Below are 24,167 nucleotides of genomic sequence, written 5' to 3'. Positions count from 1 at the left end.
ATGCACACACACAGATGGGATTTGGTCAACAGTATTTGGGATGTTTTTCATCTTGCTGATCACACAGGAGGTGAACACAAACTGAGCTAGATGATAAAGCATTTTTTACTTGTTTCTTGGGAATATAGGTTATTTTACATGTTTTTATTTTTTTTTTATGCAGACCACCACCATGGACAAACACAACCATCAAGTGTCAAATATCTACACTCCTGATAAAGTCCCTCTCAGGTGGCCTGTTGAAACAGAACCTTCTGTTCCTTCCCCTTGGCACAAAGGTGGGTGGAAGTGGGCAGCACCACACCAAACCCCTGTATGAGAAAGGAAGGGTAACCAGAGAAACTGCACTATGCTGTTTTCTCGTCCTCATTTCTGCACCCCCTTCCTCAAGACCTTTACCACAAACCTTAATAGAAACTATAGAAAAACAGGTTGTGTAGGACCTCAAGCAACTTAATCTATGCTTGTGCTGGAGGGCAGGATCACCTTTACCCATCTCCTGACAGTTTGATCTTAAAGCCTCTGCTGCTGGACAGTCACAGCCTCCCCAAGGTCCCTGCCCCTCCTTTCATTGACCAGGAGGGTGCTTTTCTAGGAGGATCCACACCTTCCTTTTGGTGGCCAGCACTGCACACAGGAATATTTTGGTGCAATTAACAGTAACCTGCAGGACTGTGGTGTCCAATGGGAGCCACAGATGAAAGATGCAGCCTTGGATGGACACACCAGTGCAAAAGGATGAAAGCACAGCCTGCAAGGGAAAGCCCAGGACTGGCCTTAGTGGATTGGAGGGAAGAATGTGAAATACTCTTAACACTCAGGGTGGGTGGAAGGCCCCTGAGCCTCCAGGAGCTGCCAGCACACAACAGCACAGCTGTTGTAGCATATTGTTGATCTCTTCAAATATGAATCCTAGTCACAAAGCAGGGGATAGAAATAACCCAAAGTTTGGTTGTTTCAGCATTTTTATTAGACAGTGCTCCACTCAGCAGTTGTACACACGGCCCTGATGCTCCCCTGATCAGTGTACAAACCCTGGGACATGACACTCTCATGCCACCATGACCCAGGCTGCACAAACCATCTCCTTTTACAGAAGTGGTGCCCAGGAGAAACCCAAGCTGAGAACACTGCCATCCCACCAGCCAAGCTGAGAGGTGACTTCAAGCACTGCTGGATTAGCAACTCCTCTGTGCTTCCCAGTCACCCCCCTGTGCTGCTTAGGTGCTGAGAATGACAGGGGATGCCTGCTGCTGTGTCCACATGAATCTGAGGCTTCTGACAGGAAAGCCCACCCTCAAGGAGATGAGCTTTTCTGCACTCCAGGCTGTCTTTGATGGACTTTCAGAAACCTGTGAGGGCAGCAGGAGTGTGAGCTTTGAGGAAACAAGTCAGCCTTCCAGAGCTGGTTTTTACTCCTTGCCTACCCAGGCAGTTCTCGAGGGGCTCTCTCTGCCCCTGGGGCTCAGCTGCCCTGCCTTCAGGCACATGTGAGTGTGACTGTGCCAGGTTTGGCTGTCCTGCTTTGCCATTGCTGGTCCAGTAGAGTGGCTGTGCTGCCCTGCTATTTCTCCCCTGCCCTGCTGGGATTTGAGGCACCCAGCAGCTCAGCCCTTGAAAGATCAAAACCCATGGCCACACAAAGCTGTGTGGCTACATCTGTAAACTTCCCTGAGCTCAGTGTTTAGCTCATGCTCAGTGCTAAGAAAGTCGTTTACAGAGTCAGGTCCCAAATTTCTGTGAATTGGTGCAGCATCAGCTAAGGATGGAAAAGCAGATTTACTCCCTGCAAGTACCTGATCTGCCTGACACATCAAAGCCAGTTAACCTAGTGCAGATTTTCCAGTTGGGTAGATGAGTGGTTGCAAATCAAACTACAACAAGCAGTAGCAAGGCAAACAAGTGACTCAAAATATCCAGGTTATAAAAGAAAACATATAAATAACATCTATACAGCTAATAGGCTAAACATTGTCAGAACTTAGTGGCATACAGTTCTTTTCCCTTGTTGCTGCTGGTGGGCACCTGGCGCCACCTAAGACACAAATTTAAATAAAGACTGCAAAATAAAGTCTCAAAGCTAACAAGAAGAGACCACAAAAGCAAGCATGCTTAGCTCACTTTTGGACTGGAGTTTGCCATTGGATGACCAATGGACTAGCAAGGTTTAACGTAGATGGCAGTGCATTACTTGTCTGTCACTGGAACAAATGCACAGAAGAGCTATACATAGCCTTTGCCTTTAGGGCAGAGAGGTGCAAACTCAGGACAAGCCTTTAGCATGTCAGTTCCAGCTCTGCCAGCTGCAATAAGATATTTAAAATACATATAAGACTCCACAGTCCATCACATTCGCTTCACATGGCATAGCCCAGATACTGAACCATCTGCTCTCGGGGTGCTCAGAAAGAAAACATTTGAAAACAACTTCCAGGGCAATAGTCTCAGTTTTCCATCTGTTCTCCAAAGGCAGCTAAATTCCTGCAACTATTTGTTATCACAAAAAGAAGTTAAATAGCCCAGGTTACATTCAATAGAAAACTTCTTCCCAGGAAATGGGATACAGGAAATAGCAAAACTCTGTAGCCAACAAAATACTGTACAGTTCTCCCTGCTCCCACCTGCAGCCCTGAGTTTTTAAGCGACACCAGCAAAATCTGCATTCTATTTTTTAAACTAAACAATGTAATGAGACAACTAGAAATGTTAGAGAACTCAGCATGCCCTCAGGAGGATGGATTTATGTTCAGTTAGGTGAACAATGACGAGTCTGGAAAAAGGAGAAAGCAGCCTTGAACTGCATTTCCAAGTGCAGGAGGATACAGGGCAGCAAACTGCCAAGCAGGATCCAGATTTAGAGTTCAAATGCAGGGAACTTGGCCTTGGTAGGCACCAGCAGGTCAGCAAGAAAGTAAATCGTTCCAGCCATTCCTGGGGATGAAAAAAAGACACTGTGCTTCAGAGAAATTCCCTTTGGGCACTGCTTTTCTCAGTTATCTAGGGAGTGAATGAGTTATGAAGACAGAAGAAAAGGTTCTAAATAATTTTCAACCCCAGGTTTCTCAAGCAACTTGGGTACTTCCTAGTGGGAAGTACTAGTGGGGAAAAGCATTTTGAAGTTAATCAAATGCTGAAAAGCAACACCTAGCACCTAGCAAAATGCTCCCTCCCTTCTGCTTTACTGATCCACAAGTTCAACGCTGGGCAGCTTTGTCAAACTCTGGTCCTTGTCACACTGCTGCCCAAGGTCCTCCCTGATGGAACTTTGCTGTCCCTTGGCCTGCAGAAGCTTGGCGAGGTTTAGGTTAGCTGGGGGGCTGGTTCCTTCAGCAAATACTCACTGATGGCAGATTTGGGGGGAGCTGTTAGCAGGAGGCACAAAGCGCCATAGGAGCCAACAAGGCCCATTTGTTTCTTACCTTTAGAATCAAACTGGAACACTCATGAAGGATTTCAATCCTTAAAAATGTCCAGTCTCTTGACTGTCTGAGAAGCCAAGCTACAAATAACCAAAAGGAGGCCTGTAGCCATGAAAGAATTTTCCTTGAGATCTGTATGCAAAATCTGTGTGAGAGGCCTAAGAGGACAAGATGCTCCAGCTAAGACTGTTCTACAGGGAGACTCCTTCTGGGAAAGGGTAGAAAAACCCACTGGGTACAATTTCCTTTCCATCCTCTACATTGAGTTTTGCAAAGACTCCAGTGGAGCATGTATTCAATTTTCCTTGGTGCTGGAACAGCTTAGATCCAGGAGCAAAACACAAGGCTAGAGCCTGAGATTACCTTCAAAGAGAGAGAACGGCGTGTCTGGAGTCCGGCACCCATGCTGCCCATAGCTTAAACACCACTCTGCAAACTGAGAAAAAAAATACAAAAAGGGCTGAAATTTGGATAAAGGCAAGTCTTGAAAAGAAAATACCATCCCTTTCCTCACATTACTCCTTGCAGAACAAGGCTTCTGAGAGAAATCCCTTCTGTACAGGGTGTCAGACAGTGACAGCACTGTTGAAGGACTCCTCTGGTGCAGCTGGTCAGATCTAGCTGCATGTCTGCCCCACGAGAAATTTGGTATCAAAGGCAAAGACATTGATGCAGAAGGCAGAAGTGAATAAGCCCCTCTACTGCCTCACACACACCCTTACCTTGCAGGCCCTGTAGAGGTATTTCATGTTCTGGGTGAGGTTGTACAGTGCCAGGAAGGCGTAAGCATTGCCAGCTGTGCCATGGCACAGCCCGTAGCCTTTCTTCAGTAACCCGTGCTGCCAGATCACTTCTGCACACTGCAGGGCATCATTCAGGTACTGCTGCTCCCCAAAGACCTGTAGAGACAGGAAACAGTTGTCCTTGCTGAGGCAGTGTCCTCCAAACAAAGAGCATCCCTGTGGGATGCAGAGGCTTGGGTGTCTTGCTGAAGTGACTTTGCTGCTTACTTTTTAAGGAAGATATTTTTGATACCATGAGTGAGGATGTAAGACCACTACTTCAAACAGAGCTAGCTGTCACCATCCATCACCTGCAACAGGGCAGCCCACACACCTGATGGATATTTTCAGAAATACATTTTCAAAAGACTAATTTCAGTCAGTGGTTCCTGTGGGGTGATTGTACTGTAACAACCCATTCTACTTCCAGGCAAGTTTCACATTTAGGGGTTTCAAAAGGGTCTTTGCAAGGTTTCTGGTACCTTGTATGCCTGGATAAGCATGTAGATTACACCTGGTGCTCCATGGCACCAGTGGACGAGCAGGTCTCTGGTGTCACCGATACATGGAGGGTAATTCCCAGATGGGAACTTGAGCTGGCACACATAGTCCACGCTGGGCTTGACTGTGTTGTGCAGCTTTACTTGGCTCACTCCAAAGCCAGGCTAAGAGAGAGAAAACATTTAAATCAGGGAGGATTACCATTCTGTCTGTCCCTAATAGACCCAAGGTCTGCCCAAATGGTAGAAACTAAGGCTACATTCCCTCTTGCTCCTTGTAAATTAAATCATTTCTTTGGTTTAGGCTTTCACACTTCCCAATTACCCACTCAGTCCCCAGCTGCTCTGCCTTTTGGCAGGGATTTATTTCCAGTCCTACCCTTGCATCCCAGAAACAAAGACTGTTCCTAGCATGTCACCTGGTCCTCTAAGGAAGAGAGCTTGCTGCTGCTTTCCCTAAAGATGAGGACAATAACTTCAGGTACCCAGAGCTGAAGTAAGGAGCTAACAGTCTAAACTCAGTATTAAGGATGATTCCTATCACCTAGAGCATGTCAGCCCTTAGCTGCTGGGCCAGCCCATCTGGCAGGCTGCAGTTCTGTATCTTCACAGATGTTGCTGGGTAATTTCCAGAGGCTGACTTCACTGCTGACCTCAGATGGAAGCAAGGGAGTGGCTTCAGTGTCCTCTTCCAATGACACTGCCCCACATGAAATCTGTGCAGTTCTAATTTCTCATGGCAGACTGCAATGAGCACTCTCATCTAAGGATCACATTGTTCCCAGGTTGGTAACTGGAAAATTAAAAATCAATACTTGTGCTGTAAAACCATTAGAGATAAAATGTCTCCTCTCCATATTTCACTTGCTTGCTTCTCCCAAGGCTTTTTGTGCATCGTGCTTGGCTGATCCAGGCTCCTTGTACTTCATATACCAGAGAAGCATAAAGCCTATGCAGTATTTTATGGGAGACTCAAAATTATTTAAAACAACCACCTGGGAACAAGCTCAGGGACTTAATACAAATTTAGGTTCACAGCACATAGCTGTCTCCCCTGCTCCTAGCTAGCTATTCTGTGCTCCTGGGCAATAACTACCTTGCACCTCCCTCTTGCCAAATATTCTACTTAAAAACCACCAACCACTTCTTCCTCTCTGAGCAACAGAAGAGTTATATTCACAGAACTTCTACTGATCCTGTATATGGGTTTTGACTTTGACAGTCCTGAAGGAAAGCTCAAATGCTTGAAACCTGGTGGCTTCCATCTCCACCTGCTCTGAGAGTTAATAAAAGATTACAGACTATTTCTAGACCAAAATAATTTGTGTTGCTCATGGGTGCTCCTGATGCTTTAAAAATTCAATGTTATTTATTGCAGTTATTTTTCTGAGTGCTAAAGCACTGTAAATATATGCACGAAGGGACTCACATAGTGGAATTATCACTCTCATTTTTTTTCAGAGCCAGAATAGGGAATATTGACAGAGCCCCAGTGAGTTGTGCAAAATAGTGAGAAACATCAAAGCAAAGGGGTACCACATCTCCCAGCCTCTTGTCTTGCTCTGCCTGCTTCAGGCACTACAGAACTCAGTTCCTTTATCTAAGTCCCACCACTTTCACATTTAGAAACATGTTCTGCTTTGGATACAAAGGCATTTCCCACTTCCCTATTATAAGCACAATTTCTTTCACCATGCTTTTCTCTCAGAGATTCTCACTCTAATGATCTGACACTGCTCCAAGTAACCACCTCAGAAAATGCAGGAAGCCAGCAGATACCAAAAAATGTGAATACTTTAGAAGCAATGAACATGAGGAGGAAACTCAGACCCAGCTGAGCTACAGGCCTCCATTATGTGACACTGCTGGTTAATGCAGGTCACGTTTCTCTACAGATCTCCAAGGTTGGAGATTCAATCTCAGATTTGAAGAAAACCTTTACAATTGGAAATGCATGATGAACACATGGGTAAGTCGATCAGACAAGGTGTATTTCCCAGTCTGACATTACCAAGAGCCAATTCAAATGCTGTTCCTTGTTGAAAGAAATGTGAAACAGCTGCTAAGGGCCCCTCATGTCTCTTACCTGCATGAGATAATAGTAAATCCCAGCCAAACCATGGGCTGCTCCTACATAGTACTCCTGGTACCACTCAAACATCAGTGGGCTCTTTGCTGTGAAGTTCCTCTTTTTGGCTAAGCTCTCCCCTGAGGCTACAACTGCTTCACAGACCTGTGAAGGGATGGGAACAAATGTGGGTGAGGGAAATGTTGCTGTCTTGGACACAGCACAGTCAGTATCCTGACACAGAACAAGATTTGTTTTTCTGCCCAAGCAGAGGGTGGAATGAAATGTATGCCAGCCCAGTACTGCCTATGGATTTACATGGACAGTGGGAGACATGTGCTGCTTTGTCCCTTTCAAGGAAAAGCAGGTAGACCATGATGTGGTTTCTCCCTTATTGCCAGAGTTCTTCACATCTGGCATTGATTTTTATCTGCCCCAAGCTGAGTTGCACGGGAAGAGACAGATAACAAATCAGCAAAAGGCACAGTACCTGCTGAATGTGACTTTGAGGGATCTTTTCCTCTCCGAAGTGCTTATTCACAAAGAGCAGTGCAGAGAGATAACCCATGCGCCCATAGAGGAGCTCATCTGGCACTCGTGGGTCAGCCTTGTGCAGGTGGAGCAAACTACAATGAAAATTCACATGGGGAGAGAGATGAGAGCACACTCAAAGCCATAGAAACAAGCATGAAAACTGGAGCTCTGAACCATGGTTTGTTCCTTCATGCTGCCTTGTGCCCCAGGAGATGTCAGGCCAGGCTCTGGCTCTCAGCCTTCCAGCTGGAATCACCTTTCCCTTCTGCCTTTTGTTGGCTGATTGCTTCAGTCTGCTCTGCTCTTCACACTGCACTCATACTACGTGCTTGGGTTTTAGAGCATCAGCTTGGAAAGCTGCTTGAGGGGGAAACCTGGGCTAAAAGAAATGGTCAGCATAAAGCTGCTGACTGCTCAGGAAATGCTGCCCACCACCTCCTTGTGATGTTATTGGCAAGGCAGACACTCTCCCAAAAATCACTACTTTCAAATTAAATTGCTATCCTTTTAATTTGGCTGCTTAAGGAATACTAGAAAGTCAAACTAGTGCTAATGGTATGTGGAAAAATCTCACCCCTAATGCTCAAAAGTCCTGATAGAAAAGCCCCTTCCTCTCCATGCCTGCAAATAGCCTGGGCTATGCTGTCAGGTGAGAAAGAGGTGTCTCCATGAGCTAAAAATCTACGTGAGAGGTGGAGCTACATATTGTTTAACATAAAGCTGCCAGCCATGGCACAAGGAAGAAATATTCTCTAGGGAGAACTGAGCAGCAGTGAGGACAGCTTAGCAAAGTGGGAGTGCTGTGGCTGTCTGAGGACAGCTTGCCTGGCATAGTGCAGAGTGAGGTCTGCTGCAGTCAAGTATTTTCTTTGCCACTTTTTTATTATGATATTGCAAAGCTGGTGATACTCCTGTAGTGCTAAGAGGGACTGACAGCACTTCACACTGGTGCTTTGTAGCCCAATTCACTCTTGATGCAATTTTTCCTTTGTTTTACCTCTCATCACACTTCCAGAAAGACTGGATGCCCTTCCCTGTCAGGGCAGCAGTGTGATTCGATTTGGCTTTATTTTTCTGTTCACCTGTAAGACAGCAATCTGAAAAGTGCCATCACTTTTAAAATATCAGCATAAGAGGCTTTAAGGCTGTTCCCTGACTGTTTGCTGATGTGAAAGCAGCCAGGAAAAGCTTTGTGTGTGCTGAGCTTTCCTGTCACAGCAGTGTGAAGAACAGAAAAGGTGCCTGGGCAGCCTTTGCTCCCTGGGCTCCACGGACTTTGCAACAACGTGTTGCAAAGTAAAGAAGGAACCAAATGCCTCGAGTAGAGAGGATGCTGGGCTGTAACTTCTCATGGCAGGAAACTTTTTTCCTGTGACATTGGACTCAAAGTGAGCAGGGATTTTGAAGGAGAAAGGAGGGAGCAGGGTCTCAAGGTGGATTGGCTCTTGTACCACTTGACATGTGGACTGGCCCATGGGAGAGGTTTCTTTCCCACAGATTAAAGCCCAGAGACAGACTTCACACCCATGGGTTATTCTCTAAGCTGCTGGAGTTGAAAGCAAAGGCCTGCTGCCTCCTCATGGCACCTGTCACAAAGTCAAAGAAAGGCAGATGAAGAGGGTTTCCAAGGAGGTGTCTGCACAGACAGACTCTGCCTGGCAGCAGGCTGGCCAGAAGAGAAGCTGGCTGGGGATGTTGTTCAGCTCTGAGATGTCAGGAAATGTCAGGTGAAATAGAAGGAATGGATGGGTGTATGAATTGTAATACTAGCAGTAGGGATTTTATCAGTTCTGGATGTGGTATCTTCTTTTCATGGGGAAATCTGGAGCAACTGGACCCACTGTTCTTGTCCTCTGTGCATTAGTGCTTTACCTCTAACTGCTTTTCAAGCAGGATCATCAAGGGAAGAAGCCTGCCAGGAGTTTCTGCTCTTTTGGAACTGTGCTCATGCATTCAAAAAGAGATGCTTGGGATGCTGCTGGACTGATTGCATGCAGAATGCATTTCTCAGGTGTGTGGGGTAAATTGTGGTCTCTGAAAGGAGGAGCCACTCCTATTCACATTATCAGCCTATTACTTCAACTGTCAACAATCAGCAGTTTCTGGACAGAGGGAAACCAAGGCAGCTGTAGAGCAAAATGGGATTTTTGTACACCATTGGCTCTGAAAGCAAAGCTTTGACCTTCTCAATTGGTGGGAGGTGACAGGGAAAAGAGGACTTGTAGAACATGGCTCAGATTTTCACAGGCTCTTAGAAAATAGGCTGCCCTGAAATATTAGTCTCTCTAGAGCATAAAAACACATTTTTTGGTCATGAACTCATTTAGGAAAAAGCAAGCTTCTGTCTCTTCCACTGCAGGTAAAACCTGGCTGATGGATTCTCTCCACTGGCTCTGTAAAGATGAGGTGCTTTAAAAGACAGGGGGCAAAATGCAGAGAGGCCCTTCTTCTCCACAGCTCTGATAAAAGTGCTCTTTCTATGCACTTGCACTGCACAGCTTAGCAACTGCTCTGTAACTAAACAGCATACTCAAAAACCATTTAAGACTTTTGATTAAGGGAACTACTTCTTAAATAAATACTCTATTTTAAAGGAGCACAGTCAGGCTAACTGCTCTGGGAATTGGTGGCAGAGTAAGGACAGTGTAACTGTTCATTTGAGAAAGTCACATTTTTCTGTTTTCCTCCTTGCAGATGTATGAAGAAACCAATTTCCAGCGTTCTAACTTTATGATACCATTAGATGGCAGTGCAAAATAAATCATGAGATTCCATTCTGCCACCAAAGTATAGGCAGAAGAAGAGGGGTATGGGAAGGGGAGACCTCAGCAAGTAAACATGAATTAGGGATTGCTTTTACAACCTGGGACTTAGGCACTGACCACAGCTGACCAGTTCTGTTTGAAGGATTTATTCCCCTTTTTTAAGCAAATATGTTAATCACAGCTAGATTTGCCACTCTGTCAAAGCAAAATCTAACCACAAATTATTATCAGAATAAAGAAAGAGTTCTGTTCTCAGACTGACTGTACCCACATAAACCAGAAGCTATTCTTAGTTAAGGGAGTGGGAACTTGATGCCCAAACCATCCAGACCCCTCTGATTCCCACCTGTGGCATTTTTAAATTGCTATTATGCATGACTTGCTGATGGCTGATTAAGGGCAGTCGTGTTGGAAACATCAGGAGTTTTGTCTTTATTTATGCTGATCACACATGAATGGAAACTCTGCAGGGCTGTTTCTCACCTTCTTAATAACCACCTCCCTTAACTGAGAAATGCTTGCAACTTAACTATGCTTGCTCCTTAACTATTCTTCTTCCTCTGCCACATGCTGACCTAGTCTTGTTTGTCCTTTTCTTAAGTATCCAACAAAAATACACGTGAAAACAGTCGAGGAAAGGGAGAAAATAGAAATAAATGAATCATAACCAGCTGCATTCTGCAGTTGAAAGGGATGCTGTCAATCTTAGGTTTAAGTCAAAGACAACTAATAAAGAGCAAGTGGAATCAAGTACCGAAATTAAATCTAATAATCTTACATTTTTCCTTTTCATCAAAATGACTGTAAAGCTAAATTAAAATCTTCTCAAAAACCACCAAACCCTACTTTCTGGGTTTTTTTTTTTGTTTTTAATTTTGGCACTTTTTTCTTCCTGTGTTTATCAAAATTATTTTTAAGATGGCAATACAAACTGAACAATATCTTTGCTCCCCAGCCTGCAGGCTGCCACGCAAACGTGTTTGTCCTTAAACCACCTCTTTTGCCAGGGCAGGAAAAGTTTGTGCTGCCTCGCCAAGTTACTGCATTATTTCTCACACAAGACTGCAACAAAATGAATTCACATTTGTCAGAGATTGCCTCAATACAATCCCAGACCAGCTCTGTGAGGAAGAGGAAGGTGAGGTCAAAGACATAACCGAGTATTTTACCGGATGATGCAGTCCTCTGCCTGCTTCTGGTTCTGCAGCTTGTGGTAGATGACAGCAGCCACTGCCAGGGGCCCGGCATCACCACACAGGAACGTGATGGATCGCCTGGTCATGCACCTCAGGCTCTTCTTCACATACTCATGGGCCACCTGAAGGTAGGCTGGGTCTCCATACACATCATACAGGTGCAAATACAGCAAAGCAATGCCTGCACAAGGAACACAAAGGTTGCATCCACTAGAAATGTTTGCTCTGTTACTTCAATGAACCTAAAAGTCTGGCCCTCGTCTAGGGCACAAGCCTTACAGAAAGGCTTCTCAGGGACATAACCTACAGCTTCCTTTCCTGCTTTGTCATCTCCTTGTAACTTGATGCTGCTTGTGAGTGGATGGCAGGTCAAGACAACAGCAGGGTCTGACTCAGGAAGGCCTGGAGAACAGCACAGAATTGCATACAATTTTATATACAATTACATACAGTTTTAGTAGCAAGGAGCAAAAGATGAGACCTAGACAAACCCACCTAAATCCATACACTGTCTCTGTGACTTTTGCTCAACAGTGAAAGGGGGAAAAAACATATTTTTCGGGCAGATGGTACTTGTGACACAGCAGAACTGAGCTGTCACCCTCTCTGTTTTTTCCCGTGCTTAGGGGGTAAGGGGTTGGGTCACTTAGCTTGGATTGGATTTTTTTAAAAAGTGACACACCATCAGCACTGAGAAACAACACCCTTAAGCCATCCAGACATCCTACTTGACTCTCCTTTTTTATTTCCTTCTCTTATTCTTTTTAAATTCCTTTCCACTGGGAAGCACCAACAAGGTTGTTACAGTTCCCTGGACATCATCTCCTGCTGCTGAGCAAGTCCCAAGCCTCACAGCAAGGACTGGTACATCCTAGAGAAAAGGGACTGCCCAATTCTCCTCTGCAGCACATCACTCGTGAGATCAGCCCTTGTCTGAAACACCAACAGCTGCCTGGAATACTAGAAAAGGCTGCATGGTCCTCACTACAGGTTTCCAATTGACTGGCCAGCTACAAAACCAATTCTGCTACTGAGCAGTCACATCAATTGCTGTCCTTTGCCTCTGTCTGCCTTGTCTTCAGACAGCTCTTGAAGCTTTTAGTAGGTAAATGAGGAGTTCTCAGTAAGTGTGTGCCTGACAGGTCTGTCACACTTGAACCACCCTTCTGATCTAGGAGCCATCCTCAAACCTGCACTTAAGAAAGCTACTGGCCTACATCACTTTGAGAAGAGCTTGTTTCTCCCCTTAACAATAACCATTTCTAAGTAGACTCAGGTCCTGCATTAAGCCTAAATTAATAGAGCCAATCTCTGCAGATTTTGATGAGTTAAGGTCAAGGGGGCAAGCATGCTGCAAAATTACAGTCCAAGGTACTGAGGACAATTTCAAACTTGGATAATTTTCTCATTTTGCATGGGTAATCTCCAAAGCTTCATGTTACAGACAATTCAATTCCACATGAACATTATGTATAAAATTTCCATTTCCTGCTCAAGCTAATAACCTTGTCCTCTCCCTAAGCAATTCAGTGCTAGCAGTTCTAGAGAGAGCTCAGCTGTACAGTGCCATCACTCAAGTCTATAAGGATGTGGATATGAAGCCCTTCTTTAAAGGGGAACCCTCCTTTTCTGGCTAGAAAATGTCAAGTGACTCTCCATGATTTTTTTTAGTACATAGCACATCTTCTAGACTTTTATTAGCCTTATAACTGTCTGAGCACAAATTGCACTCTTGACTTCTCTGCTTTAATATACAACTTTTAGCTTTGTAAGTAGTTTCTATTCCCACTGCCATAGTACCACCCTAATTATGCACATGAGTACCCTGCCAAGACCACTGCAAGGACTGAACTCTTAGAAAGCAAATCTCAGCAGTGTTTTCCTTTGATTTCTTTGCCTCTCCTCTTTTAAAACATTTCTTACCTCCACTCCTCCCAGGCCGAAGCAGCTTTGGAAGGACTCCTACAAACCACTGACCTGTACTAAAGGGTGAAGTTGCTTTCCCAAAACATTCACTTTTCCTTTTTATTTAAAACCAAAAGGACTTATAAACTGCATCTAAAGCCAGTTTTCTTAATTCATTCCTGTTGTCACTTGACACTGGCCAGCAGCGTGTCCATCTTCAGAGCCATCACAGATTGGCTCTGTCAAACATGGTGGAAGCTTCCAGCACCTTCTCACAGAAGCCACCCCTGTGGCCCTCCCCTGCTACCAAAAAATCAGGCCATGCCAAATCAACACAATTCCTCAAGGAATTCCCTACTCCCAAAGGGACCAGAAGGGTGCAGGCAGTGCTGCCTTCATTTTGCTTGTCACTCTGCTGCCATCTGTGAGCCCCAGAGGGAGGGAGCAGGCACAAGCACGAAGAGGCAACGTTGGCAGGTGTATGTAGAGGGATACAAAACACAGTCACTGGGGTGGGGATATCCTGGATTAACCTGTGTGCCAAGATGCAGGCAGAGTATTTCAGAGGCAGTGCAGGTTAGAGACAAGAGTATCCACATGGTGACCTTGGTTTAGTTAAGGCAGTGTTGCTCTGCAGAAGCTCTTCCACAGCTCTGACTCACTCCCTCTCCAATATCCTCCTCACCCCAGCTGACTGGGTAGCTTTGTGACTGACTGGATGTTTGTTTGGCATGCTTTAAGTGGTGTGCAAACACGGCATTACCAGACACATGGAGCCAGGTAGGCTGTGGATCTGCTCCATTTCTGTGTGCCCTAGAAGTCTGGTGTTCAGTGTCCCAGTTGGAAATGTGACCTAATTTTGTGACCTCTGGTTGTTTCCAAGCAGAACTGCCATACAGTGCCTGCCTGTGGCCTGCTGCTGCCAAAGATGTCTGGGCTTTGTTCTGCTGACTGTTTACTACTGGACCTTCTGCTCTGCAGTTTCTCAGATGTCCAAGATTTTGATTCCTGCCCCTGCTGCAGATCCAAATGAGATGGGGAATGCATCAGAGAGTCCTTGATGGTACAGGGCTGCACTAAACACTTGCTACTGACAGACCAACAGGGCTCTGATGACTGAAATGGCCACCTCCAGCTTGCAGAAAGCCAATACACTGCAGTTGAGTGTTGACACCCAAGATGCTTGCTCACTGCAGGGAATCAGGAGGCCAAAGTCAATTCTGCATGTCTCACAATGCCTGTCAGTGAACACCTTCAGAAGGACAGTAAACAGCACCTCTCTCCTCTCACCTTCCTGTACAGTATGTGCAGAGGGCTACTTTGCATTAGGGATTTGAGTGGGGCAGTTGAGTACATGCTGTACATAGTAGAAATGGAATTGTTTGCACCAGCCAGCTTGTGCTGATGCCCTAACTTCAGCAACCATTGCTTTCAACAGAGCAGGCATTGCTGGAAATACCAGGAAAGGTCTTGCTTGTGAGCTAAAGCTCTGTAGCAGGCAGAAAGTGCACCTCATCCATATGACCATTCTGTTGATCCAAGAGAAGCTGTGCCTCTCCTTCTCTGCAAGTTTAGACTTGCTCTTTTTTTTTGGAATGCTAGCAGTTTGCTTTGCAAGCAAATTATGCCATTAGACTGTTCTGAACATGCCTCCTTGCCCAGCAGGAGCTGAGCTGTGCTTCTTCAACCAAGGAAAGGAGGTTGCCTCAAGAGGATATTTTGTTCCAAACCGACCATCTAGAGGTATCAAGATCTCAGAGCTGTTGCACTGACCCAGGGCAGTCAGCCAGCCAGCAGCCTCAAAACAGGATGTCAAACACTGAGGGAAGAAGCAGAAACCTATCTCTGCACTGTGATGAAGGCTGATGGTTTCTAGTGAGAGAGATGATGCTATTTTTTAAAGTCAGGCATGGGGTAAAAGAGCACGGATGGCCCAGCTTTATTGCCCAGCTCAAAGGATAATTAGCATCTTTCCTGGTGCAGACACATGGGATGCTACCTTGCATTCCTAAATGCATGCCAAACCCATACTGCATGAACAGTGAGACATCTCTGGAAGTCCACGTTCAGAACTGGTTGGGGAGCCAGTCTGCAGCTTATCTTCCTACTGGATGATTATCCAGGATGCCTAAGCATTTATTCTGCCTTAAAACCTGGATAAACAGAGCTTCTTCTGTAAAACTTTTTACCCCATCACAAAAGCCTACAATAGGTTAGGCTAGCAGGGATCAGTGGTGATCTGCTCCAACCCTCTGAAAGGAAGGTTAACCTCAAATTTGCATGCCATTGCTCTGGGCCTTGTCCAGTCAAACATTGACTATCTCCAAGAACAGAAATCAGAAATCTCACAAAAACTACCTGCCAAGCATTTGGCAGGAATGTGGTTTATGTGAGTGACCCAAGGCACTCTATTATCTCTCAGCAAATGCAGCCTCACTTTCTCTTGTTCGGTAGGGACTACTTGAGGATTTCCATTGTTCTGAACAGGACTAAAAGGGACTTAAGTTGTCTGGGTTCTGAGGTTAAAATGAACAATTTGCACTAAAGTGAATGAAAAGTGTTTTTCCAGAAGTTTTCCTGAACCAGTTCAGTCATAATTTCAATCTTACATGGCTTTCCTTTCAAAAGACAACTGAGCCCTGCTCCTTGTCGCCACGTGCCAGTGGGCCAGCCAAAAGCTGTGGATGGGGCAGGCCACCTGGACTCACTGGGCTGTTTCTGAGGCCCTCCAGTGCTGAATGCCATGACTAAGACATTGCCATTAAAGGGAATGCTTGCATGGGAAACAAACTTCAAATGCACTACCAATTGTGGAGGAAGGTGAAGGTCTCCCTTCTATGCCTCATCACCTTGGAAAGACACAACAGTCCAGAAGGCACTGGACTCAGAAGTATCCAAGCTTCTGCAGTCAGCTGGTGACAGGAATGAACTTCCTTCTGTTCCCTTTCCATCATCTGTGCTCCCATTCAAGACAGTTTTTGGGGCAAGGCCTTTTGCATTATCACAAACACCAACAGGTATGTACATACCCCTCAGCATCATCCTCATGCTAATCTGCTTGAAAATGGATGAGGTCACTGTGCTTCCCACTCAGAATTAGCTCAGAGCAGTTTAGCTTCCCTCAGTCAACACTGTGATACCAGTGAAACAGATTAGGAAAAAACCACTTCCAGCAGTCTCCCTAAACTGATGAAAAGCCAAAGCAGAGCACAACAGCTGAGGCTGGTCTGTACCCAGGCACGTAGCAGGTGCTGCCTGTGGGACCCTGATCTCTATGGGGAACTGAATGAGAATGTAACAAACTGATTCAAATATGTTTTGAGGGCATTCAGCCATACGCTGGATAATCTCGATCCAAAGTGTATTTTCACTGCCTCTGAGCTGAAAATCTGAGTCCTTCCCTCCCTCTGCTCCAACTTCACGTGCCAAGAAGCTGTGGCTTCCCTGGCACAGGCACACACCAGGGGAACAGGGCTCTGTCAAGTGTGCTGGGAAAGAAACGAGCCCCAAAGTGAAACGCCAGCATATGCTGCATATTACTGAGTGTAATGTGGTACACTCAAGTATGTTACATTTCACACAGAGTTTGTGCCAGGAGAGCCATATTTCAAATCTCTCTTATTAGCAGCCACGAGAGTGAGAGTTGATTTCAGACTGCTGGGCAATGATTCACATGAGGAGATACTCAACAAGCCTTTCCTACACAAGCAATTACAGGAAAAAGCCACTGTCTTGGCCCAATTAATTTTGTCTCTGGAAACCAGCTCTGAATAAATTAATATAGCCAGAATTGGAAAAGAAGGTAGGGTGACAAAGTTATAGTGTAACATCTGCAAACTTCACCATGCTGGCTATGTCTTCCAGGAAATCTGTCCATGGATTTTTTCATGTTAGCCAAGGCAAGAAGGCTGTGTGCCTATTGAGGAATGATCTCTGGGAAGAAAAGAGAAGAATCCCTCTTGAGAAACTCCCTTCCAAATGAAAACAAGCTGAAATCCTACCAGAGTTCTCAACCACTGTTTCATAACTGCAGTCACTTTCCAACATGAAGTATCTTAGGACCACCTTAAGAAAGGGAACACGGCCTCTGGAGAAAAGTGTTTTCCTTCTCCCCAAAGGCTTTGAGAGTACTCCCAACATCAACCATCCTCCTGCTTTGTCTCCTGAATTTTCTACCCAGAGGCAGACTCTGCAATCATGACTGAAGACCACCTTTACCTAAGCAGTGCTTTTCATCGGAGGGGACCTCAGTGCAGGGTCACACAGGCTGGAAAACTGAGCATGTCTCCGAAGGTGAAATCAGGCAGCACTCAGCAGAAATGTATAAATTCACTGGCAGCAGGAGCAGAGTGCTGCCAAGACAGCAGCTGATGAAATCAATGTTCTCCCACGCTGGAATTTAATACTGACATCCTAGCATTTCTTATGAACTGCTCTCGAGTGCTCTCAGTGCCTGCCTTACTAAAATTTTGAAGCAGGCATTTCTAGCACTGCTGTCATCAAGCTGCAATGTTAGTTTACCACCAACACAGTGAACACCACTCTCTCAAGCAAACTGTTGGCATTAAGTTCCACAGCACCCACACACAAGCCAGCCACACCCAGACTGTACTGTAGAAAGTTGCCATTTAAGATTGCAGTGTACTGCCTAAAGAAAAGCGACAGCACCAGAAAAACATCTTGCAGCAAGCATAAAATTAATTTCAACTACCCTACGGTCTCTCCATAGGGCCTGGCACAGCACAGAAGGCAGGAGAATTGACAAAGCACACAGCAGCAGCTAAAGATGGGGCACAGAGAAAGGCGTGTCCTCCCTGGCACCAGTGGGCAGAAACAGGGAGGCAAAGGTGGGGCACACTCCCAAGGTAGGAAAACCAGGCTGAAAATGCAGAATAGGAGAAAAACAAGCTCCTGGAAGCTTTGCACACAAGTTAGTATGAGGAAGGCTTCCACACTTTCTTATACTCACATTAGTATTTCTGCTCCTTCTGACAGGCACTGGAGCCAAACTAGCGCTCACTAAATGAAGTGGCACTACCTGGGGAACAGGAATGGAGCAATCTGCCAATCAGACAAGGTCATCAGATAAAATTCAGCCTGAACAAAAAAGACAGACATTATCTCAGGCCATTAAGCTCACTGCTGCCAGATGCAAGACTCCTTGCAAGTAAATGACCTACCATGTACACCTGCCTACTTCACGGAGCCCTGCATGGAGCACTACTTTTGTTGTCATCATCCCTACCGTGGCTCCATGGATTTGGAGCCTGTCCCTTTGAAGGCTCCCATATCTAGTCTCGAGCTGGCTTTCTCTGCTGTTCAGCACTATTAACCAAGACTAGACCCAATCTTACCCTTTGACACTTTGGTCTTCCCTCTGCAGCACAAAACCTGCTTCAAAAATAGGGAGTCCAGAGAAAGACATCCCCTTGTTCTAATGGACTAAAACATGCAGAAGTGCCATTCTTGACATGGATCTACTGTGACCATTCCATTGATCAAACCCTCACGGCCTGCCAGGACCTGATCCACAAGGACAGCTCCTGCTCCATGGGATCCGACCCTACCTGTCCAGCCAGTGTAGGCGGTGCAGTCATGCGGGTCGGCGGACTTGAGGCCCCTCTCCATCTGCTGCAGCAGCTCCCTGATTTTGTTATTCAGCCGCTGCGTGAATTCGGGGGTCAGCTGTGGAGACAAAACCCACCGAACGTGAAGGCAACGCCAGCAGGAGAGCGGGCACCGATACACGGCGCCTGTACCCAGACAGGTTACTCTGCTCTACACAGCGTAAATCCCCAGCGCCGCCTCACCCCAGCCCCGCTCACCCGCCCGGCCGCGTCGAAGTAGCTGGTGGCCAAGGACTTGTCATAGTCCGCGTAGGGGTTCGGCAGGGCCCGCTGCGACATCATGGTCCCGCTCGGCTCCGCTCCACTCGGCTCGGCCGCGGCCCTGCCCGGCTCCGCCCCGGAAGGCGCCGGGGCCGCCGCTCGTCCCTTCCCGCGCCGGGGGCGGGCTCGGGGCTCGGCGTGCGGCAGCCGCCGCTGAGGGAGCAGACAGGGGGGCTCCGGCCCATCCTGTGGGGTCGGGGCCTGTGGTAGCCGGTTCTGTGTGCTTTAGAGAGCACTGTGATCCGGCCGATCCTGTGGGGTCAGGGTCTGCTGCAGCAGGTTCTGTGTGCTTTATAGAGCACTGTGGTCCGGCTGATGCTGTGGGGTTGGAGCCTGTGGTAGCAGGTTCTGTGTACTTTAAAGAGCACTGTGGTGTTGCGGTCTCTTGCAGCTGATCGTGTAGGGTTTGATGTAGCTGGTCATCAAGGGGCCGATGGCAGCTGGCCCTGTGGGGTTTGGCACAGGTTCTGTGTGCTTTAGACAGCACTGTGGTGTTAAGGTCTCTGGCAGCTGATCATGCAAGGTTTCATGTATGTGAAAAGCGAGGTTCAGTTTCTTCGTAGATTTTAAAAAGTTTAATAAAACACCGTAAGGGACAAGAAAACAAAAGGTTGCAATGGCCAGGGTGCTTGGCTTCCACCAAGAGCACACTTTAACTTAGAGTTATCATTAAATGCATTAACCTGTTGCATATTCATAGATCGCCATGCGTAATTCAAAATCACCCCCCCCACCTGTAAATCAACATTTTAATTTTTTTTTTCCTTGCGGCTCCTTCTTGTCGGTGCACTCCCTGGTAACGGAGATCAATAAATCCTTTTTTTGGAGTTCTGCTGTTTGTCACCCCTGTCTTCATCCAGATAGGATAATCCAAGAATTCTAAGAATGTGAAGAATTCTCTGAGTTAGTTACATTAACAAAAACTTTTTACATCACTACGTTATAGTCCAATAAAAAAAATATTTATCACACTACTATTTCCAAATTTTGTTAATACAGAGCTAGAAGAAACTATATTCATTCAGCAAAGTCTTCCAACATTATACATATAGCATTCATTTTAATATTTGAGAAAAGACAATAATATATACTTATAACAATACAGCTGATCATCAGGGGGCCGGTTGCAGCTGGCCCTGAGGGATTTAGGGGCCTGTTGCTGGTGGGTTTGTGTGCTTTAGGGAGCCCTTTGCAATCTAAGGTCTCTCACAGCTGGTCTTATGGGGCTTAGGGACACTGTTGGGCTGAGGGTACGTGTCTCTGTCAGGCTTGGGGAGCCCTGTAGGATTTTTTGGGCTCCTTGTGGTGTGTGGGGGTCCCTGTGGGGTTTGGTTCAGTTGGCTGCATGGAGCTTGGAGGCCGTGTAGGATTAGGGGCCCCTTGCACCAGCCTGGAGCGAATGGGCATCATGTGGCTTTGGTGTTCAGCTGGTGCAGGTGCTGACAGAGGGTCAGCCCAAGGAGAATGTGCTGAGTCCTGCTTCCCCCCAGCAGTATTCCCTCACTTGGGGTGGGACCCAGCCTGGGTGGGGACAGGGGCTCTTCCTTGCTGTGCCTTGCTGAGCTACATCTTCCTCTTGAAGAGGTTAGGTCCCTGTGATGCAGAGGCCTGCTTTTCCTCCCAAGTGCAATATAACTGTGCTGCTGGGGGTCTCCTTGCCCATGTACAATGTACTTTGTGCTGCCAGGTAACATTCACTGGGCTACCATGTCCTTATATGCTGTATTCCTCAATGCAAGCCTTGCTGCTTGCTGTAATACTGTGCCCAGCTGCCTTTCTTCTGACCCTATGGACCTGACATGAGTTGTGATGTCCCTGCTTGAGGTGTGAACGTGCAGCTTTGGGGCTCCCCAGCACTTCTAGCACTGCAGGCTTGCATCTGTGGCTGTTGGGGAAGTGCAAAGGGATGGGCTGAGCTTGAAGCTCTTGCTGGCTTGTCAAGGTCTAAGGGCAGTGGCACTGCCTCTTGTAGGAGCTGAATCCGTCTGAATGGGTTTAGGAGAAACTGCTGCTCTAAGAATTTACATATTGGTGACTGCAAACACCCTGAGAATACATTAGGCTGCTGCATTCATGCCTGTGACAGTTGTATTATATAAGGGATTCTGGTTTTCTATCCATATGTCCACTCTTTATTACAATCAATAAAATTTGACTTCAAGGAAAAAAGTAAATTATTTCATGATATGGTGAGAAACAAATATAAAAGAGGGAATCACAATTATGTTTGCTTTCAGTTCTTTTTTCACTCAGCTGTTGCTTGTTTAGTGAATTTCAATCGTGTAAACATTGCCTTGCATTCAAGGCAGGGAGATGGACTGCAGTTTTAGTATTCAGGGAGGCAGCTCTAGCATCAGCAAAAAATGTGGAGTTTTCTGCTTAAGGCCAAATTCACAGCCCTATATTATGATTTTCCCTTCCATCTGCAGGTCAAAGCAGTATTCACTGCCCTCCTTCCCTCAGGCACAGTTCAGTATTAATTTCCAGCATAAAGCACAACATTTCAGCTTCAGAGCCTTTCTTTGATTCCTCACATTAGTTTTTTTTCCTCATCATTTAAAAATAAAGATGGTTCTCTCAAATTATCCTGCCTGTTCGCTTCACCACTCTGCCAAGGAGTTATGTTTCAGCATATTATTTTCTAATTGGTCATGGTCACTTCTGCTTTGATGCACCTCTTGCTGCCCAGGATGAACCCAGAAATCCAGGCTGCTGCTGTCACTCAGAGCCCAAGTAAGAGACTCATAATTCATCCTTGGTAACCTGCCCATGCAGAATAGGGAATGAATGAAGTGAGCTCGAGAGGAAAGCTGCTCCTGTGTTCTTGCAATCCCAGTCACTTTGGGCTATTTGGGCGTGGTGAGCCTGTTTGTTGGCTTTGTTTGAAAAGGGTCATGCTGCATTCTCTGGAAAAAAAATTTAAAAGCTATTAAAGCAGATCGTTCAGAAAACATCTAGAGAGGAATTTTGTGTGATGCAGCTATGAGAGCACAGAGGAAATGGTGAGAAAGCAATCTCTAGTAGCCTTCCTGGCAGTCCCATCACAGTTAGCCCCAGAAAAATCTTTCTCTGAAGTGACTTGCAATCAGTGGTTGAATGGATGTCCCCAAATCTTTCTACCTATGAGAAAACTAAAGGGTGTAATATTTTCTGCTCCACAACATTGTCTAAAAGACAAATCCTTACTAAATGTTAGCAGCATAAGAATCCTGGCTGTTGGTGGTCCCAACTGCAGTGGTAGCATATCTGTGGATTACGTGAATGAAATGGATGTTTCACAGTCCTTTAAGAAAACCTCAGCAGACACTCTCGTCATTCCAGTGAGGATATGAAACCAAAATCTCTGACAGATGTTACAGCTGTTTGCAGACTACATGGCATCCTGCCTGCGGGCATAGTGGAACATCTCCTTCCTGAGAGGAGCAGTCTCCTGCTGGAGACCGTCCTTCACTGCCTGTAGGCATCCATCAATTCTGTAAACTCACCTGCAGCCAATCTCCATGCAGCAGGTGCCTGATGTGGGCAGCGTGGATGTGGACTTGTGAGTGGCCTTTCCAAAATCACAGCTTGCCATCTGCCCCTCCTTCACAGCCTGCTCTCAGGGTCAGACCGACCTCACACAGCAGGCTCCGTGCTGTGAAGCAGATGGGCTTGGCATGGTAACCCCGTAACAGGAAATGTGAGGGTTGCTTGTTCTCCTCTGCAGCTGCATGCTTGTATGGGAGGGAGTGCAGTGAGCAAGGGTAGAGTGTCCTTCATAGCCTTGTCAGCTAGAAAAAGGAATTTGAGAGGCTGTGTGGAAGTGCTCCACAGAGCACGGTCATCCTCAAGGTGTGTGAGGACGTCCTGGAAAAATGTACTGGCAAAGTATTTGGGTGGTGGGAGGGGTTTCATCTGCTGAAAAGTTGCCCAAGGGAGGTCTCAGCAGAACTGCTACATCACGGAACTACTGCAATACAAGATTTTTGTGGACATTTAAGAGATTTAATCCAAGCTGTGGTATTTATCTCCCCATCTCTGCTTTGGTTTGTTTCTTTTTGGTGTTGACTTCTTTGTGTTCCTGTTTCAGACAGCACAGAGTAAAAGTGAGAAGCTTCCCAGCTGTATTCATTAGCCTCTCTTACACATTATTTATTCAGCAGCAGCATAGCTAAAGATACTATATACTTAAGATAGATGTCCAGAGTGTCCTAAGACATATAAAAGATCAAAACCAAAGATGCCCTTTTCTTAATTTTAAATAACAATTTTGAATATCAGATAGTGTTTCTGCCATGGTGCTCTGTATAAACTAGAGATAACTCTTAAAACTTTGCCATTCTTTAATATTAGAGCCACAGCTCCCCATATTCAATCTCAGTAAAAATGCAAACCTACATCGAGAAATTGTCTTAATGCTGTTCTGAAGCTAAGTAACTTGGCTTTGGAAGGTGAGGCAAGTGTTATATCTCGGCATTATGAGTAGATTTTTTTTCCTTTTAGAGAGATATCCAGGAGAAGGGGAAAGCATCTTTATCGTATTTTTCCCATTTTATGTATGGCATTGTTTGTTTTTCTTTTAGGAGCTTGTATGATGACATCAAAGGCTAAGTATTGGTCACAGAATTAGACCTGTTCTAGTTGATTCTATTGATAGTATTTCTGGGGAGCAGAGCTCATCTATATCTTGCCTGCATTTATTGTGGCTTGGTTGTTAAACCAAGCATTCAGTACACAGAATTCTGACTCCATGCACAAACACAGTGGGGGCTTTGAGCTAGTGGTTCCCACTCAGATCTCAGAGCTATAGTAGGTACTTCTGTGAAAACACTGCTCACAAGGCAAAAGAAAAAAAAAAATAAAGTAGGAAGGGAAAAGAGCACAAAACTAGGAATGCTGTTTTATGTTTCTGTGGCTCATCTGATCTCATCTCAAACAAGATAGCAGAACTAGAAGCAGGAGGTTCAAGTCAATTGATTAATAAAGCTGAAAAAGAGATGATCATCAGCTGCGAGGAATGAGTTAGGTGCAAGGACTTAGGCTGCAAAAGAGGTATCTGAAAAGGGCTGCGGTAGATGTCTGCAAAGTGTTGAACAGTGTCATGAGCATGACCAGGAGAGGGTGACCCACT

The 24,167-nt window shown here is 45.8% G+C and overlaps 2 protein-coding genes across 2 annotated transcripts in view; one reads left to right on the top strand and one right to left on the bottom strand.

Moving 5' to 3' along the window:
* Positions 1–947: 947 nt before the first annotated feature.
* Positions 948–19,158, bottom strand: LANCL1 (LanC like glutathione S-transferase 1). The gene is made up of 9 exons (XM_014882008.2): positions 18,995–19,158; positions 18,737–18,854; positions 11,238–11,445; positions 7,260–7,395; positions 6,788–6,934; positions 4,684–4,866; positions 4,142–4,318; positions 3,783–3,855; positions 948–2,931 (listed from the first exon to the last, which is right to left on the bottom strand). Exons 1-9 carry the CDS (start codon positions 19,076–19,078, stop codon positions 2,855–2,857), a joined length of 1,203 nt encoding a protein of 400 aa, XP_014737494.1. The 5' UTR covers positions 19,079–19,158; the 3' UTR covers positions 948–2,854.
* A 2,550-nt stretch (positions 19,159–21,708) lies between these two features.
* The window catches only part of LOC148223142 (carbamoyl-phosphate synthase [ammonia], mitochondrial-like), a 37,917-nt gene continuing 35,458 nt past the window's right edge, over positions 21,709–24,167 (top strand). The window contains exons 1-2 of the mRNA XM_088167502.1: positions 21,709–21,790; positions 22,232–22,377. Of these exons, the coding sequence (XP_088023628.1) occupies positions 21,709–21,790; positions 22,232–22,377 (228 nt within the window). The remainder of the gene's footprint in view (positions 21,791–22,231; positions 22,378–24,167) is intronic.

The sequence above is a fragment of the Sturnus vulgaris genome, chromosome 7 (assembly GCF_052056855.1).
Source record: "Sturnus vulgaris isolate bStuVul1 chromosome 7, bStuVul1.hap1, whole genome shotgun sequence".
Lineage (NCBI taxonomy): Eukaryota > Metazoa > Chordata > Aves > Passeriformes > Sturnidae > Sturnus > Sturnus vulgaris.
The sequence above is the reverse complement of the archived record's forward strand: the minus strand, read 5'-3'. Positions and strand labels throughout refer to the sequence as shown.